This window comes from Pelodiscus sinensis, chromosome 16 (genome assembly GCF_049634645.1).
Source record: "Pelodiscus sinensis isolate JC-2024 chromosome 16, ASM4963464v1, whole genome shotgun sequence".
In the NCBI taxonomy this organism is placed as follows: domain Eukaryota; kingdom Metazoa; phylum Chordata; order Testudines; family Trionychidae; genus Pelodiscus; species Pelodiscus sinensis.
Genome location: NC_134726.1, coordinates 17,074,935 through 17,093,704, shown reverse-complemented (window position 1 = coordinate 17,093,704; position 18,770 = coordinate 17,074,935). Strand labels below are relative to the sequence as shown.

Here is an 18,770-nt window from a genome sequence, read left to right as displayed (position 1 = left end):
TTTGCTTCCCCTTTTTGCATCAGTCTAATTATGGCTTCTCTGAACGACAAAAGAATGACACTTTCGGATTTTTGATTACGTTTAAATTTTAAATCCCAAGGTTAACAGCAGCCCCTGGAGTCAATGTCCATGTGCCAGGGTATAAAATTTTCTGATCTTGAAACAAAGAACAGTATCCTACATGCACTCAGGTGTGTCAGAAGATATTTTGAAGTCTGGTGAAGAGTTTTATCAGTTCTTTGTGAAAAAAAATTAAGCTATATGAATCCTTAAGTAGAAAAGGAATTTAGAAGAGAACTAAAGTTGTGGTTCCACCACTTTCAAGTTTTCCTACAAGCAAATGTTATTACAAGAAAATTAGAGATCAAATCTCAGTAGCAGCTAATTCAAATATCACGGGATTGAAATTTTGGTGGAGAAAGCACAGCAAATGAGATGTTATGGACCCAACATCTTGATTTACTACAGATATGCCTAGTATTTTTTAAAAGAAATAAAATATCCATCAACCCTCCAGACTTGTTTCCATATATTTTTCAAAATATTTTCAATACATATTTCCCTTCATTAGCAGGATTTGGGTTTTCACAATTTTCTTCTCTTCCTCCACTCATTTTGCCTTTGAAAGATTTTTTAAAATTATTTTAACAGCTTACTACAAATTTGTGAAAGAAAATATTAGGAAAAACTGCAAGACCCACCAACAACTTCCGTTCTTTCAACGCGCCCTTTTTTATGTTAATTCATGTATGATTAGACTGTTATGATCAGGAACTGCAAAGGAGACTCTGGCTTACCTGGAGAGTGAGGAAAGGATTTAACTAATTTGGAGATGCACCTGAAGGAGGGGGCTTTGGGCATTCAGCCAATGAAATGCAGATAAGGAGTTTCAAATGAGATGTTTTTATTTTTCCTTTGTTTGGAGCAAGATGCAGTTTTTCTCCAGGTAGGAGGAGAGATGGACTCTCTTAGGAATAGACTCCTTGAAATAAGTAAGTAGGGAAAAGTTTAGATAGTCCGTCAGCTTTTTATTGTTTTCCTTGTTTGGGGGTTTGGAAATCATGTCTGAGCTGGTTAATTGTTTTTCTCTGTTCTTTTGTAATGAAGGATTACAGTTCAGGTATTCTCCCTGGCTGTGTCTAGACTGGCATGATTTTCCGGAAATGTTTTAATGGAAAAGTTTCCATTAAAACATTTCCGGAAAATCATGCCAGTCTAGACACAGCCAGGGAGTTTTCCATTAAAAGTTTTCCATTAAAAGCATTTTCGGAAAAGAGCGTCTAGGTTGGCATGGACGCTTTTCCGCAAAAGCACTTTTTGCGGAAAAGCATCCGTGCCAATCTAGACGTGCTTTTCCGCAAAAAAGCCCCGATCGCCATTTTTGCAATCGGGGCTTTTTTGCGGAAAACAAATCTCAGGTGTCTACACTGGTCCTTTTGCGCAAAAACTTTGCACAAAAGGACTTTTGCCTGAATGGGAGCAGCATAGTATTTCTGCAAGAAGCACTGATTTCTTACAGTAGGAAGTCAGTGCTTTTACGGAAATTCAAGAAGCCAGTGTAGTAAGCTGGCAAGTTTTTCCGGAAAAGCAGCTGATTTTCCGGAAAAACTGGCCAGTCTAGACACAGCCCCTGAGTCTATTTCAATCCATGGATTTTAACACCCAGTCATTTACAATGCTTGCAACAGTAGTCTTGTTTTAATAATAAAAGTGTTTTCTTTTTGTTTTGGTTAACTCGTATTAGTTGATTTTTGTGTCCTTAAACCTACGTACATAAGTGAAACCACATTACCCAAGAAACGCAGAGCTCCATTGTTTTATGTGAATTATCCCTGTTTGTTTTCCCAACTCCTAGCAAAATGGAAGTTGGGGGCAGGGTGGAGAATTTTGCTTCAGGGAAGGGATTCCAAGTGGTCTCTTCCATGTAAGAAGGTTTCTCTCTTTTTATTTTTAATTCAAATTGACACATGGTGATGTCAGTGACTTTTTTCTTGGATCTCAGGGAAAACTGAGACCGGACAAATTTGTGTCTCGGAGTTACAGTGACAGATTCTTACAGAGTTTATTCTGCTAGCTGGCCCCCGTAGCTACACTCGAAGTGCTAGGTTGGGGAATTGACAGCCACCACCAACTTCATTTCTTCCAACACATCCTTTTTTATGTTAATTGATGTATGATTAGACCAGAATCCTTTTCTTTGTTCTTATCATCTGTAGAATATTTCTCTTTTTCCACTCCACTCGCTGCTTCAAGCAAGTTTCAATGACCTTTTGGGGAAACATCCAAAGAACATTGCCCACAGTGTCTCTTAACCATAGAATGATTTACTTTAGTATCTTTGTCTCTCTGCAGTTTAGACAGAAAGATAAATTACTGGCTTTAAAATGTATTTATAAAAAGTGTCAGTGAATCATTCAAATAAAGTTAAACACATGTAAATAGCAATAAAGCAATGAAAGAGCTGTTCTAGTAGAAGCTATACTTTCCTTTAATAGAATATTTCCTTAACAACTTTCCATAAAGTGTCTAGTAAGCATAAAGTAGATGTATAGAATATTGCTTCACTGATTTAAGTCAAATGTTTACATTTTTAACAATGGATTGTTAGGATCAAAGCAATATATACCCATACTATCTACAGTTACTTGTTGTCTTCAAACTAGAAAGAAGAGATATGACAAAGGGGAAAGGCTAAGTGAGATTGCTCCCTTTTGCTACTAGAGGTTGGACCTATCTGTTCTCGCACCCTCGGGAACTGACTGGTCCCAGATGAAGGACTTTGCTGGACCAGGTAGGTCATATCTGGTCCCCCTGCTACCGTTCGTCTTCCCCCGCCCTGGACCTCCTGGCTATGGATGTTAAGGATTAGTAGACTAATCAACTATCCAATAAGCAAATGCTTATCGGATAGTCAGTCAACTAGTTGACTAGTCGATTTCCCCTCCTTGCTGCCTCTATCAAATAGAGGCAGCAAAGGGTGGTGGGGGGGAGAGAGATGGGATATCTCAAAGCGGCAATGCCGTACAACTGAGCCTGGAATCAGCTGTACGCATGGAGCCCGAGGTCAGCTGAGGATTCCCCCAGTTTCCCCCAGGTTCTGGGGAAATGCTGCACCAGTGGGAGCTCTTGTACATTTCAAAGGAGGAATGTAGAAGTGCCTATTGACTAGTCAGGTAGTCAATTAACCTTTACACTTAACAACCTTACTCCTAGCCAGCTTCTCTCCCCATCTCCTCCCCACTGCCAGCTCCGTTACCCTGACAATTCACCCCCCTCTTCATTGCTATGCTGGGCAGCCCAACTCCAACCCAGTTTCCTGTGCACTGGGCTCCTGGCCTCACCTGGAAGCCCTGCTGCAGCATGCCAGGCTCCTAGATATGCTGGGAAGCCTGGTAGAAACATGCTGGGCTCCTGGATCTGCCAGGCAACCCAGCTTGGTTGTACCTAGCAGTCCAACTGTGGGGAGCCCAGCCACCAGCCTTCCACTGGGACTCTCTGATGTTGGAACATTGCCGGACAAGGGAGTCCCAGTTAACAGAGGTTCAACCTGTACTGGAAAACAGCAATATGCTGCAGCCAATATTTATACAATGCATAACAAATACACTACACAGAACATAAGTAGCCTTAGCTCTACAAATTGTTCAGTTTCACATTCATATATTTTGTAACTAAGATGACTATTTGACAACAATTTGCCATACTCTGACAAAGTGGCATTTGAATTATTACGATAAATCAGAGCCCTATGCTCATGAACCTTAGTGGAGTCAATTTAATGATCAACATTACCCAAAAGAGTAGTATAAAGTCAATGTTTCATTTACTATAGTTATATATTCATATTTAAACAGAGAAATGGGAAATCATTATTTTTTAAACCTATGTCTATATATTTTCCTCACAGTAAAATGATTGACCAAGTCATTTATCAACTACAATTTGATAAATAAAAAAGTAATAGTAAAAGTATCTTGGATGGCTAATAACTTAGACTGGATAATAATTAATTCACAGTGTGTTTTAATATCATATAATACAGGTAGTACTGTTTAGAAAGTTCCATTATCCAATCCTCATCCCCACCAACTTTCAACTTTCTGTCTTGCTCAGATCTGACCTGTACAAACATTATCTAGAGATGAGAGGGTACATCAAGGCCTATACCCATTCAGTCCTCCGTCCCTCTGAAATGTTTAACAAGAAGGCTACTTAAGATGGAGCTTGTTATATGGACATCAGTCCATCATGATAACAAAACTCTTCAGAGGCTTAAGTCAGAGGCCTTTTTATATAAATGACTTTCAGGAAATACTTATGCAAGGCAAAATCCAACATACCAGTTTTATATATGTTTACTGCTTTATTTGATTGTGTGACTGGAAGTACTCCAACAGATGCAGCAGACATATGGTAGCTGGCTTCTGGAGGTTCCCTTGTGCCTACCCCCTCCCACAAAAGGATACTGGAAACAACAAATTTGGAAGATTACTACAAATAAACAAACTGAGGATATTTATTGAAAAACTCATTATAACTTTGCATGGGGAAAGCAGACATCTTTAAAAACTGTGGAAATCCTTTATGCACTGGAGAGATAAGCAAGTGATAGGGTCCATCACTAAAGTACTAAAATTAATGGGAGTTTTGCCTCCACTGATGTAGAACAGGGGTTGGCAACCTACGTCATGCGTGCCACTGATTTTCAGCAACACGCAGGGCAGGAGCTCAGCACTGCCCCATCTCCATCGTGTAGCCGCTGGCGAACACTCCCTCTTCCCCGCAGCTCGTTAGGCTGCAGTGGGAGGAGGCAGCACTGGGGTGGAGGTTCCTCAGCAGCGCCTCCAAGTCCTGCTCAAGGACATGGCAGCGTCGCCTCCAACCTCCAGGTCCTGCCCCTGATCGCATGGCCACGGTAGCAGGGCCTCCAACCTCTGGGGCTGGCCCGGGACCATGTGGCCGCAGCAGTAGCAACTCCAGCCTCCAGGGACAGCGGAGGACCATGTGGCCACAGCAGCGGTGCCTCCGGGGCCTGCCTGGGACCACATGGCCACAGCAGTTGGGACACAGAGCCAAATAAGCATCCCGTCTCATATCCAGCCCCCCACAACCTAATTTCCCTCACTCACTCCCCTCCCCCCCACCAAGACCCCACACTCCCAGCTTACTCTGACACCCTCCCTTGTTTCTGCCCCCTCCCCACTGGCCAGACAACCTACCCCCAACCTGCTCCTGCCCCCTGGCTTGGCCAGACACCTATCTCCATCCTGCTCCTGCATCCACAATTGCTCCTGCACCCTCCCTCCTGGCCACACACTGCACCTTCCCTTGCTACTGCTCCCTTCACCTGCCCAGACACCCTTCTCCCAGCCTGCTTCTGCACCTTACCTCACACCCAGACCTTGCAACCTCTCCCCAATAGAGAGCGGGAGACTGCCACCCAGTATGAGGGGTAGCAATGGAGACGCGGGCCCTCCTACTCCACTGCATCCCAGTCCAGGACCATAGCAGTACTAGCCCTAGCTACCAATGGGGTCAGCGGGTATCCAGCCTCCAACACGCTCACACCCTACAGGATGATGAGGTCAGCCTGACTGTTGTTGGCTGCCCTTGAGACACTTTAGAGCTGCCCCTCCATGTATGGGAATCTGGCTCTCAGGATAGTTATAGTCTAAACCCTCCATCAGGGTGAAAAGCATCACCTCCTCGGTTTGGGGACCCAGTGGTCTGGGCCAGTCTTCAGCCTCAGCAAGGTCCTCAGGGTTCTCCTGGATCGGAAGCTCAGGGCAGGCCTCTGCTTCCTCCAGCACCTGGAGCTGGGCTTTTATACCATTCACCCTGCCCCTTGGCTTCCAGGGAGTTAAAGGGGAAGGACTGGGCTCGGCCCATCCAGGTTTAGAGAGAGGTTCTTCCCCTTCAGGGTCAGTGAACGGCCACCCCTGCTTACTACATGCCCTCTGAAAAGTTTTATTTCGGTCAAACAAAAATTTCACTAAGATACTAATAGAAAGGCAGATCTATCACACCCCCCCAGTCTATGTCCCTTTCCCTCCCCCCTGCTCCGCCACACACACAGAGTCACTACATAAGAACGGCCATACTGGGTCAGACCAAAGGTCAATCTAACCTAGTATCCTGTCTGCCAACCGTGGCCAATATCAAATGCACCAGAGGGAGCGATCACAACAGGTAATCCTCACGTGATCCCTCCCCTGTCACCCACTTACAGAGAGAAACAGAAGCTAGGGATACTATTCCTACCCATTCTGGATAATAGCCATTGATGGACCTAACCTCCATGAATCTATCTACCTCTTTTTTGAACCCTGTTAAAGGTCTAGCCTTCACCGCATCCTCTGGCAAGGAGTTCCACAGATTGACTGTGCGCTGAGTGAACAAAAACTTCCTTGTGTTTGTTTTAAACTTACATAAAAACAAAAGAATGGCCGGACTCGGTCAGACCAAAGGTCCATCTAGCCCAGAAGCCTATCTGCCGACAGTGGCCAGCACCAGGTGCTCCAGAGAGGGTGGACCAAAGACAATGATCAAGCGATTTGTCTCCTGCCATCTCTCTCCAGCCTCTGACAAATCGAGGCCAGGGACACCATTTCTATCCCCTGGCTAATAGCCTTTTATGGACCTCACCTCCATGAAATTATCTAGCTTCTCTTTAAACTCTGTCATAGTCCTAGCCTTCACAGCCTCCTCTGGCAAGGAGTTCTACAGGTTGACTACACGCTGCGTGAAGAACAACTTTATTTTATTAGTTTTAAACTTGCTACCCATTAATTTCATTTGGTGTCCTCTAGTTCTTCTATTATGGGAACTAATAAATAACTTTTCTTTATCCGCCCTCTCCACACCACTCATGATTTTATATACCTCTATCATATCCCCCCTCAGTCTCCCCTTCTCTAAACTGAAAAGTCCCAGTCGCTTTAACCTCTCTTCGTATGGGACCCGTTCCAAACCCCTAATCATTTTAGTTGCCCTTTCTAGAACCTTTCCAAGACCAAAATATCTTTTTTGAGGTGAGGAGACCACATCTGTACACAGTATTCAAGATGTGGGCGTACCATAATTTTATACAGGGGCAGTAAGATACTCTGTGTCTTATTTTCTATCCCTTTCTTAATTATTCCTAGCATCCTATTTGCCTTTTTGACCGCCGCTGCACACTGTGTGGAAGTTTTCAGAGAACTATCCACGATAACTCCAAGATCTCTTTCCTGATTTGTCATTCCCAAATTAGCCCCCATCATACTGTACGTATAGTTGGGGTTATTTTTCCCGATCTGCATTACTTTACACTTATCCACATTAAATTTCATTTGCCATTTTGTTGCCCAATCACTCAGTTTGGTGAGATCTTTTGGGAGTCCCTCACAGTCTGAGTCCGTCTTGACTATCTTAAACAGTTTGGTATCATCTGCAAACTTTACCACCTCACTGCTTACCCCTTTCTCCAGATCATTTATGAATAAGTTGAAAAGGATTGGTCCCAGGACTGACCCCTGGGGGACACCACTAGTTACCCCTCTCCATTCTGAAAATTTACCATTTATTCTTACCCATTGATTCCTGTCTTTTAACCAGTTCTCAATCCAAGAAAGGACCTTTCCTCTTATCCCATGGCCATGAAATTTACACAAGAGCATTTGGTGAGGGACCTTGTCAAAGGCTTTCTGAAAATCCAAGTATACTATATCTACTGGCTCCCCCTTGTCTGCATGTTTGTTAACCCCTTCAAAGAACTCTAATAGATTAGTAAGACATGATTTCCCTTTACAGAAACCATGTTGACTTTTGTCCAACAAATTATGTTCTTCTACATGCCTCACAATTTTATTCTTTACTATTGATTCGACTAATTTGCCCGGTACTGAAGTTAGACTTACCAGTCTGTAATTGCCAGGATCGCCTTTAGAGCCCCTTTTAAATATTGGTGTCATGTTGGCTACCTTCCAGTCATTAGGTACGGAAGCTGATTTAAAGGATAGGTTACAAACCACAGACAATAGTTCAGCAATTTCCCATTTGAGTTCTTTTAGAACCCTTGGATAAATGCCATCCAGTCCGGGAGATTTGTTAACATTAAGTTTTTCTTTTTGTTCCAAAACCTCCTCTAATTACACTTCAATCTGGGACAGTTCCTCAGATTCATCACCCACAAAGGACGGTGCAGATTTGGGAATCTCCTTAACGTCCTCAGTCGTGAAGACTGAAGCAAAGAAATCATTTAGTTTATCTGCAATGGCTTTATCATCCTTGATTGCTCCTTTTATATCTCGATCGTCTAGGGGACCCACAGATTTTTTAGAGGGCTTCCTGCTTCTAATGTACTTAAAAACCATTTTATTATTTCTTTCAGAGTTTTTGGCTAGCTGTTCCTCAAAATCTTTTTTTGCTTTTCTTATTACATTTTTACACTTGATTTGACAGTGTTTATGTTCCTTTCAATTTATCTCATTAGGATTGGATTTCCACTTCTTAAAAGATGCCTTTTTGTCCCTCGCTGCTTCTTTTACATGGTGGTTAAGCCACAGTGACTCTTTTTTAGGTCTCTTGCTATGTTTTTTAATTTGGGGTATACATTTAAGTTGGGCCTCTATTATGGTGTCTTTAAAAAGTTTCTGTGCAGCTTGCAGGGATTTGGCTCTAGTCAATGTGCCTTTTAATTTCTGTTTAACTATCCTCCTCATTTTTATGTAATTCCCCTTTTTGAAATTAAATGCCAGAGTGCTGGACTGCTGAGGTGTTCTTCCCACCACAGGAATGTTAAATGTTATTATATTATGGTCAATATTCCCAAGTATAACTGCAACGGTTATCTCCTGGACCTGATCCTGCACTCCACTCCACTCAGGACTAAATCAAGAATTGCCTCTTCCCTTGTGGGTTCCTGTACCAGCTGCTCCAAGAAGCAGTCATTTAAGCCATTGAGAAATGTTATCTCTGCTTCTCTTCCTGAGGTGACATGTATCCAGTAAATATGGGGATAATTAAAATCCCCCATTATTATAGAGTTCTTTATTTTGGTAGCCTCTCTAATCTACCGCAGCATTTCAATGTCAGTATCGCTGTCCTGGTCAGGTGGTCAGTAATCTATCCCTACTGCTAATTTCTTATTTTTGGAGCATGGAATTACTATCCATAGCGATTCTATTGAACATATTGATTCATTTAATATTTTTATTTCATTTGATTCTACATTATCTTTCACATACCGTGTCACTCTGCCATCCACTCGGCCTGCTCTATTCTTTCGATATATTTTATATCCCGGTATGATTGTGTCCCACAGATTTTCCTCATTCCACCAGGTTTCAGTGATGCCTATTATGTCAATCTCCTCCTTTAATACGAGGTACTCTAGTTCACCCATCTTATTAGTCAGACTCCTAGCATTTGTGTAGAGGCACTTTAGAAATTTGCCACTGCCTCTTAAAGAGGATGAAAGTCTCAAGGGAACAGAGCATTTAATGGAAACAGAGGGAAACCATCCCGTAGTTAGGACCCTTCTGCCTTTCCCTGATGCATGGGATTCCTTTATATGCCGTTGTTTGTCTGCTCTGGCCCATGGTTTGTCCTCTCCCCTCCTCTCTTTCTGACTACAACTTAGAGAATCTCTATCAATGGAGAAGTTTTCATCCGATTTACGTGCATCTCCGCACCAATCGGCTTTCCCCCATCTCTTAGTTTAAAAACTGTTTTACGGCCTTTTTAATGTTTAGTGCCAGCAGTCTGGTTCCTCCTTGGTTTAGGTGGAGCCCATCCTTTCTGTATAGGCTCCCCCTCTCCCAAAAGTGTCCCCAGTTCCTAATAAAGCCAAACCCCTCTTCCCTACACCATCGTCTCATCCATGCATTGAGACTCTGAAGCTCTGCCTGCCTACCTGGCCCTGCGCGTAGAACTGGAAGTATTTCTGAGAATGCCACCATAGAGGTCCTGGATTTCAGTCTCTTTCCTAGCAAACTAAATTTGACCTCCAGGACATTTCTCCTACCCTTCTCTACGTCATTGGTACTGGCTCCTCCCCAGCACTACACATAAGTCTATCTAGATGCCTCGAGAGATCCGCAACCTTCGCACCAGGCAGGCAAGTGACTATACGGTTCTCCCGGTCATCACAAACCCAACTATCTATGTTTCTAACGATCGAATCACCCACTACTAACAGCTGCCTCTTCCTAACAACTGGCGTTCCCTCCCCCTCAGAGGTTTCCTTAGTTCGAGAGGATACCGCAACATCCTCTGGAAGAAGGGTCCCAACTACGGGATGGTTTCCCTCTGTTTCCATTAAATGCTCTGTTCCCTTGAGACTTTCATCCTCTTTAAGAGCACTGGGGCTCTCAGACTGGACGTGGGACAGTACTACAGTGTCCCGGAAAGTCGCATCAACATATCTCTCTACTTCCCTTAGCTCCTCCAGTTCAGCCACCCTGGCCTCCAAAGCCCAAACTCGGTCTCTGAGGGCCAGGAGCTCCTTGCAACGGGTGCACACATATGCCACCCGCCCACAGGGCAGGTAATCATACATCTTACACCCGACGTAATAAACAGGATAGCCCCCACTCTGCTGCTAGACTTCTGTCTCCATTTTTTTATGAATAAGTTTAAGTATAAACTGGGCTTATTAAACATCTGGAATATAGATTATTATAAAAGTTAGGTTTAAAGAAGGTCAGGAGTCCTGGCACCCTTTAACATCCTCATCTAAACTCCCTCTCCAAACTCTCTGTTAGCTGCTCCTGTTCACAAGCTCCCTGGTCGCTGACTCACAGGCTTATCAAGCCCTGGTAGCCCCTCCCTCTGACTGAGGCTCACCCAATTAACAGAGGCTTCTAGATTTCAAACCTTTTAGAAGTTCCTTCAAACAAACAAACCAAACAGACAAACACAATCTCAGCACACAGCAAATAACCCCTCCCCCCCCCACACACACACACTACAGACAGCCACTTACCACAAGGGTCCCATATTTACTCCTCTTTTACCTGGAGAACTCCCTCTCTAAATTCCCTGTTAGTTGCTCCTGTTTACAAGCTCCCTGGTCGCTGACTCACAGGCCCTGGTAGCCCCTCCCCCTGACTGAGGCTCAGCCAATTATCTTGCGGTCTATAAATTTCATTTGATGACTACTACTTTTTATATTGTGGGAATAAGAAAATTAACTTTTCCTTATTCATTACTTTTTATATTGTGGGGAAAAGTAAATAACTTCTCATTCACTCTTTCCATACCAGTCATAATTTTATAGACCTCTATCGTATTCCTCAGTCTCCTCTTTTCTAAGCTGAAAAGTCCAAATATTTTAAATCTCTCTTCATATGGGACCCATTCCAAACCCCTAATAATTTTTGTTGCCCTTTTCTGAACCTTTTCCAATGCCAATATATCTTTTTTGAGATGAGGTGACCACATCTGTACACAGTATTCAAGACGTGGGCATGCCATGGTTTTATATAGAGGCAACAGGATTTTTCAGTCTTATTCTCTATCCCTTTTTTAATGACTCATAACATTCTATTTGCTTATATGACTGCCATTGCACACTGAGTGGATGTTTTCAGATAACTATCCACACTGACTCCAAGATCTCTCTCTCGAGTAATTGTAGCCAAATTAGTCCCCATCATATAGTAAGTATAGTTGGGATGTTATCCAGTGTGGATTACTTTACATTTATCAACATAAAATTTCATTTGCCATTTTGTTACCTAATCACGTAGTTTGGTGAAATCTTTTTGAAGCTCTTCACAGTCTGCTTTGGTCTTAACTAACTTGAGCAGTTTGGTATCATCTGGAAATTATGCCACCGCATTGTTTACTCCTTAGATCATTTATAATTAAGCTTAATAGGACAGGTCCTAGGACAGACCTTTGGGGGACCCCACCAGTTACCTCTCTCCGCTTGGAAAACTTCCCATTTATTCCTACCCTTTATTTCCTGTCTTTTAACCAGTTATCGATCTATGAAAGGGCCTTCCCTCTTATCCCATGACAACTTACTTTACTTAAGAGCTTTTGGTGAGAGCTTGTCAAATGTTTTCTGGAAATCTAAGTATACATATGTGTACCCAGCCAATATGGGGATAGTTGAACTCCTCCACTATTATCATGCTTTTTAAGTTGATAGCCTCTCTAATCTCCCTAAGCATTTCATAGTCACTATCACTGTCCTGAGCAGGTCGTTGAGGATATATCCCTACAGCTATATTCTTATTATTGGAGCATGGAATTACTATCCACAGAGATTCTATGGAACATTTTGGCTCATTTAAGATTTTTACTTTATTTGATTCTACATTTTCTTTCATGTATAGTGCCACTGCCCCACCATCAGTTCTGTCCTTCTGATATATTTTGTACGCTGGTATAACTGTGTCCCATTGATAGTCCTCATTCCACCAAGTTTCCATGATGCCTATTATATCAATATCCTCCTTTAAAACTAGGCACTCAAGTTCACCCATTTTACTATCTAGACTTCTAGCATTTGTGTATAAGCACTTAAATAATTTGTCAATATTTATCTGTCTGTCCTTTCCTGGTGTGTTAGACTCTTTTTCATTTGATTGTGTCTCATTTGATCTGACCCATACTTCCAGCCTCTCCTCTTGACTAGAACATTGAGCATCTCTATTAATAGAACCTCCCCTAATAGATGTGTCTGTCCGAACCATGTGCTCCTTTACATTTGTCGGCTTTCTCCCGGCCCTTAGTTTAAAAACTGCTTTACAACCTTCTGATCTCTGCAGCTGATTTTCTGTGCCACTAAGGGCACAGTGACACAGAGAATCAACTGCAGAGATCAGACTACAGCTTCACGCACGGACTTAGAAGTACACAACAATGACAATAGAAAACTGATTGTAAAACTAAGGTATTTATATCATATCTAAAGTTAAGAAACAGAATGGAGAATACAATTACCAGTGTACATTTTAATAGTCTTACCTGGCATACCATGTATAAGATCACCACACAGTACAAAGAACTTAGGCTTGGGGTTTAACTGGTTAATGGCTTGCACAGCTTGCTCTGTTAATTTGATCTCTTCTTCCCATTCATCACCTCCATTGTCACAGTCACCAATTGCCCAAGCTTTCATCAGTCCAAACTGAGGATCCGCTCCTTGGATGAAATAGAAAGGGGCTTTCCATTGGCATTCATCATCTTAAAAATTAAAAAATAAATAGGTAAGAAATATTAGTAAAAGGGAAAGGAAATTTCCCCTGTATTATCAACACTAAGATGAAGAGTAACTTGCTTTAAATTAAGGCCACTTTAACAGAGGAGTAACAAGCATAATATTTTCCTATTCCAGATTATATTTTTTCCTATTGTAATTATGCAACGCTGACATGCGGCTGTATAATGACTAGAGAAAAAGCATACCAACAGCAAAGCAAATAGTGCTTAAAACTTCAGGACAACAACATAGCTCAAAAGCATGGAACATAAGACATTCATTTTCAATTACCACCTTTTTAATTAACAAATTAAAAATACACACTACATTTTATAGTGTTAGCAGGAATATACTTAAATTATTACTATGTTAAATGATTTTTGCTCTTACTCTGCTAGAGAAATATTGAAAAATTCACTTTATAGTACGAAACTCTTACTAGCTAGAGATGAATCCCCTATAAAGGATGCAGTACAGCAGCCCAGTAGGAATCACAGCATTTTTGCTTCATTCCCAGCAGCTCTAGGTTGGCCCGTGCCAGTTATATTACTCTTTCTGAGGCTTCTGAACCCTCCAAGAAGCCCGCTGACAAGGAGGTGCAAAGGGAGTAGTTGCCCTATGGCCTGGAGATTCAAAGGGGTCTGGGGCTCCTGGCCGCTGCTACTGAAGCAGGGCAGGTGCCAGACCCCGGGTATTTTAAATCACAGCTAGAGTGCGGAGCATGCTCCAGGTGGCTCTGAGGGGCATCAAGTGCAGGGCAGAACTGAGAGCTGCCTCCCCCGAGGCCCCACCCCTTCTGGGAGAGCAGAGCTGTCCCCATCACACCACCACCTTACCTGGGGCCTGGCAGGTCTGTTGGTCCCCCTGCCTCCCAGACTTGGGTTGAGATTCTCCCTCCTCACTGGGTCCTGGAGCCTGGGCTCCATTGCAAGTAAACAGACCAGCAGTCAGAGCCCCACAAACCCAAATCAAATTGCACAACTGCAATGTATACATATCCATCAGGTATGGATGTCAGCTTTCTAACTGCACAAAACTGAACACCCTTGCCTATCCCCTTCTCTGAGGTCAATGTGGACAATGACGTACAGCTGTTTTGTTCTTTCAGGCAGTGGCTTTGTTGGGAGTATGTTTATATCACTCTTCCAGTTGTTTTAATCCTCAGTCTTTTGAGTAGGCTATAAAAATGAATAACTTCTGTGGTTATGTGAAAGGGAGAGCCTCAAGGACTGCAATTCCACACCCTTTCCATCTTACAAATTCCAACATACAATTTAGTGGAGTCCAGAAAATAAAAAAAATTGGATCTCCAGCTTCATGGTGGCTGCCATGCTATAGTATCAAATAAGGCCAGCGGCAGAAGAATACTGCAATATTACTAATTCCTAATTCCCACATGTAGCCATAAGAAAGTTATAATAGCTTCTCCACAAACATATATCAGATGTGCCAAAAAGTGTAAAAGTTTTGAACTGAGCTTTAATCAATAAACAGCTTTAATCAATAAAGAGGAATAAAACAAAAATAGTTTTGTTTCCAGAAGCTAGATTATTCTTAATGTTTCATATTTTCAGTGTTTACCACTTTTCCCCAATTAATTACCAGGTTATTTTTAGTTCAGTTTTTACTGATTTATACCTATCTAAATCAATCCATTCATTTTTTTCAGGTACTTAATTTTGTTAAAACACTAGCATTTTACGTGATTGTTGTGTCCAGCAGCTCTGAGATTTACACTGAAAAACTGCTTCAGACACAGAACACACATGATGGAGGTCAGAAAAAATCAATGTTAATAATGCAGTATGACAGCCTCACAAGGAGCTGTAGCTCACCTATTTCTTTGCATCAATTTAATGTGCACTGAATGTAATCAAGCAGTCCTCCACAGATAAAGATAAGGTGGAGGATTGATTACATTCAGCAGGACAGCAAACATAGGACAAAAAATGAAAGCTATGCTTGAATATGAAGAAGAAAGTGAGTGCTGGGAAATTTTCAAGGAAAGTGAAGCCACGGCTGCAAGTTGTGCTGCAAATACTGCAGCACTAAGCCAGTGGTTGTGCTGATAGAATAAAGGAGCATATCAAAAGCAAGCGATACAAGCAGCTTAAAGAAGAAAGTGAGCTTTTTGATAACTAGTCAATATCAAGAGCTTCCCCCGGGGCTTTAATGAAAGAGAGGACACAACATCATTGTGTCAAAGAATTTGCACATGCTCTTTGTTTCACCGGATGACCACTCTTCCTTACAGAGGAGCCTATTGGTGACTTGTGCAGCAATTAAGTCCATCAGCAAAAACACATCCTAATGCAGACAACCTCACTCAAATATCTGAAAGAAAAGAACGATGCTTTATCATCTAAACTGATTAAATGAACTGATGGAAATGTGATGTCTAGTCTGATTTTTAAGAGTCTCCTGATGCTTTGGACCATCCAAATCTTGGCCTTTTGTTTTCTTTTTTTTTGTTTGTTTGTTTGTTTGTTTGTTTCAAAGTGAATTATTCTGTGCAGATGTGACACTCATTCCCTCTGCTAACACTGTTTTGTTGACACAGAAGTAGCTGTTATGTTTGAGAAATACAAACTAAAAGGATAACATGTGGCTAACAGATTCTGCTTCCTACATGGCTAAATTTACCCAAGAGATTAAACTCAATCAGAAACTGAAGCGGCTATGCATTACCTGTCCTGCTCATCTGATTAACATTGTGCTGTCTGCAGCTACCTCTACAGAAGAAATTAAAGACGTGAAATCCTACATCACTGGATTTGAGGCCATTTTCAAGCATCCAAACACGCTAAAGGCTTTGTTTTACACATTGAGAGTGGCACAGAATAGACTGCTGATTACCTTCCCATTGTGCCACACTGGCAGATGAGCTTGTGCTTTGCTGACTGTCATGTAGATAACGTGGACTGTGCTAATGTGTCTCCCAGATCATCCTGAGTTTGTTGGTTGTAAAGCAGAAACTTTGAGGCCGTGTCTACAGTAGGACACTATTTTGAAACTACTAAATTCAACTTAAGAACTTCCAATTTAACAAATTCAAACTAATGTGTCCTCACTATGGGAAAGCATTGAAATTAGTCTGAGGCAGGCTCCGTTAATGTGGACACATTACCTTGACTTAGAGCCCCGGGAAGCACTCTGGAAAGCTGTGGGATGCCTCCTGGACACCAAAAAGTTTGAATTAGTGGCACAGGAGCATCCATACTACCGTTATTTTGAAATTACTATTTCAGAATTAGAAAATTTCAGAATTTTCGCCTCATGAAAAGCAGGAGTACTTAGTTTGAACTCTGTGGCCCGTTATTTCAAAATAATGGGTGTGATAGTGTGGATATACCGCTTATAGATTCAAACTTGGGGGGGTTATTTCAGAATAAAGTCCTAGTGTAGACCAGGGCTAAGGAGACTAGTAAATAATCAGGATGACCTCTGATTCCATGCACCAAGGTACCATTCAATACTGAAAACTTGGAATCACTGTGTAACACACAGAAAACACTAGAGTTTTCTCCAATTACTGCCAGCACGTTTGCAAATACTGGTATTTATTGCATCCTGACCATCAAAATCTCAGCTGCAAGAGAAATATATATCAAGAAAACACAGCTGTTTCTGAAATCCACTCGACCCCACAGCATGAGAAAAATCAAAAAAGCATTCAAAACCTTCACCACAATGCTTAACAAGAAACAGGAAATGACTATGACCTGTAATCTGAATCCTGAAGTTTTTGGTGCCAAACATTCTTTTTGGAGGCCATCTAGACATTTCACCCCTTCCTTAAGGTGAATTCTGCAGCAGATTTAGGGCTTGTCTTCACTACCAGGATAAGATTAAGTCAACTTACCATGATGTCTTTGCTGTGCCTCATTAAGAGGAGACAATCTTTGGTCGACTTACCTTACTTTTCTCTGTGAAGTGGAGTACCGGTGTCAATTACAACATACTCTGGCATCAATTTAGTAGGTCTTTGCTAGACTCACTAAACTGACACCCACTGCATCAACTAAAATAGTGCTGATCTCTCCATCAGCGAAGACAAACCCTATGACTTATACCAGAGTGTTTCGACCATTTGCCAGTGACTATTACATTTCAAATCTGAAAGGGATATTTACTACTTACATGAACTTGCCTAACCTTGACTCTGTGAAACTGGAAGTGCTGGCTTTCTGCAACAGTCATCCATACACACCTTCCAATTTCAGCCAAGTGGTATGTCAAGCTAAGAGTGTACCTCCTGGATCTACCGATACAGAGAGCACCTTTACAAAGCTGGATTACCTCCAAGACAGCAATAAGATTGACATGAGTGAGGACACTTGGAAGAAAATTTTGTGGGCATATACAAATCAAGAGTTCTGGAAAAACTAGCAGAGCTGTTTTGTACATGTAAAAAAAGGTTCAATTATACTGTAGTAAGATGTGCATAGCACAAAACACAAAACCTTTTTTGTTTTTCCTCCCTCCTGATTTTTCCTATTTTTTAAACTGATTTAATCACTTTTAATGTTTGAAAAATACACACTGAAAAAATTCCAAAATTTTTCAAACAAAAAACTGAAAAGTAAAATACTAATTATTTTCTAAGCAACAGGAGTATGAGGAACCACTAGAATTTCTTCACGTAGTGGGCTGACAATGTGCAGTACCCTAAGTTGTACATGCTGAATTTTGGCTTTACAGCTTTGAATAGTCTTTTTATACCATTGGTATCACTCTATAATGTATTTTTAAAAGATGTAAAACTGTTATTTTGACTGTTTCTGACCACCATAATATGTACATTTTAATAGCTGTTGTTTCTTTGTTTCCCTAAAGTATTTTTACTTATCTTCAGGATTTCTTCCTCATCATTTCTTCCCCAATGCTTTTACTTTAGCTTCCTAAGTCCACCACACTTGGCATCAAAAAGGAAAATAGAATTACTTTCTCTTGGACTGGATTACAAGTTTGAGTAACTTCTCTGAAAAGCTATTAGCATCTCATCAATGACTAAATTATGGTGAATTTCTCACTACAAAATGACCTGGGTTTCTGATTACAGAGACAAAAAGACTTATTTTCAAACAAGAGGGTTTTTGTTGAGCAAGAAGGGGCAGTGTAGATATCTCCTTCTGACGCAAGAGCCTCTTCCGCCAAAATGGCGGCTCATTAGGTATGCAAACGAGGCTCGGCAATATTCCATGCTTAGCCTCATTTGCATATTTCTGGCGCAAGAAGCAGCGAGTGTAGACATAGCCAAGGGGTGTGTCTAGACTGCATCCCTGTCGACAGAGGGATGCAGATTAGGAACATTGAAACTGCTAATGAAGCAAGGATTTAAATATTCCGTGCTTCATTAGCATAAACATGGCCGACACTTTTTTTAACAAGGAACTTTGTCAACAAAAAGCAGCAGTCTTGACACGGATCTGTTGAAAATAAAGCCTTTTTCGACAGATCCTGTATTTCTCAAAAAATGAGGTTTACAGGATCTGACAAAAAAGGGTTTATTTTCGACAGATCTGCACCTTGACTGCTGCTTTTTGTCGACAAAGCTCCATGTTGAAAAAAGTGA

General features: G+C 41.6%; 1 protein-coding gene across 2 annotated transcripts in view; it reads right to left on the bottom strand.

The window, feature by feature from the left end:
• CPPED1 (calcineurin like phosphoesterase domain containing 1) overlaps nucleotides 1-18,770 on the bottom strand; it is a 154,247-nt gene that overhangs the window by 124,943 nt on the left and 10,534 nt on the right. For both annotated transcript variants that reach the window (XM_075899349.1, XM_075899348.1), the window contains exon 2: nucleotides 12,961-13,179. In XM_075899349.1, the coding sequence (XP_075755464.1) occupies nucleotides 12,961-13,179 (219 nt within the window). The remainder of the gene's footprint in view (nucleotides 1-12,960; nucleotides 13,180-18,770) is intronic.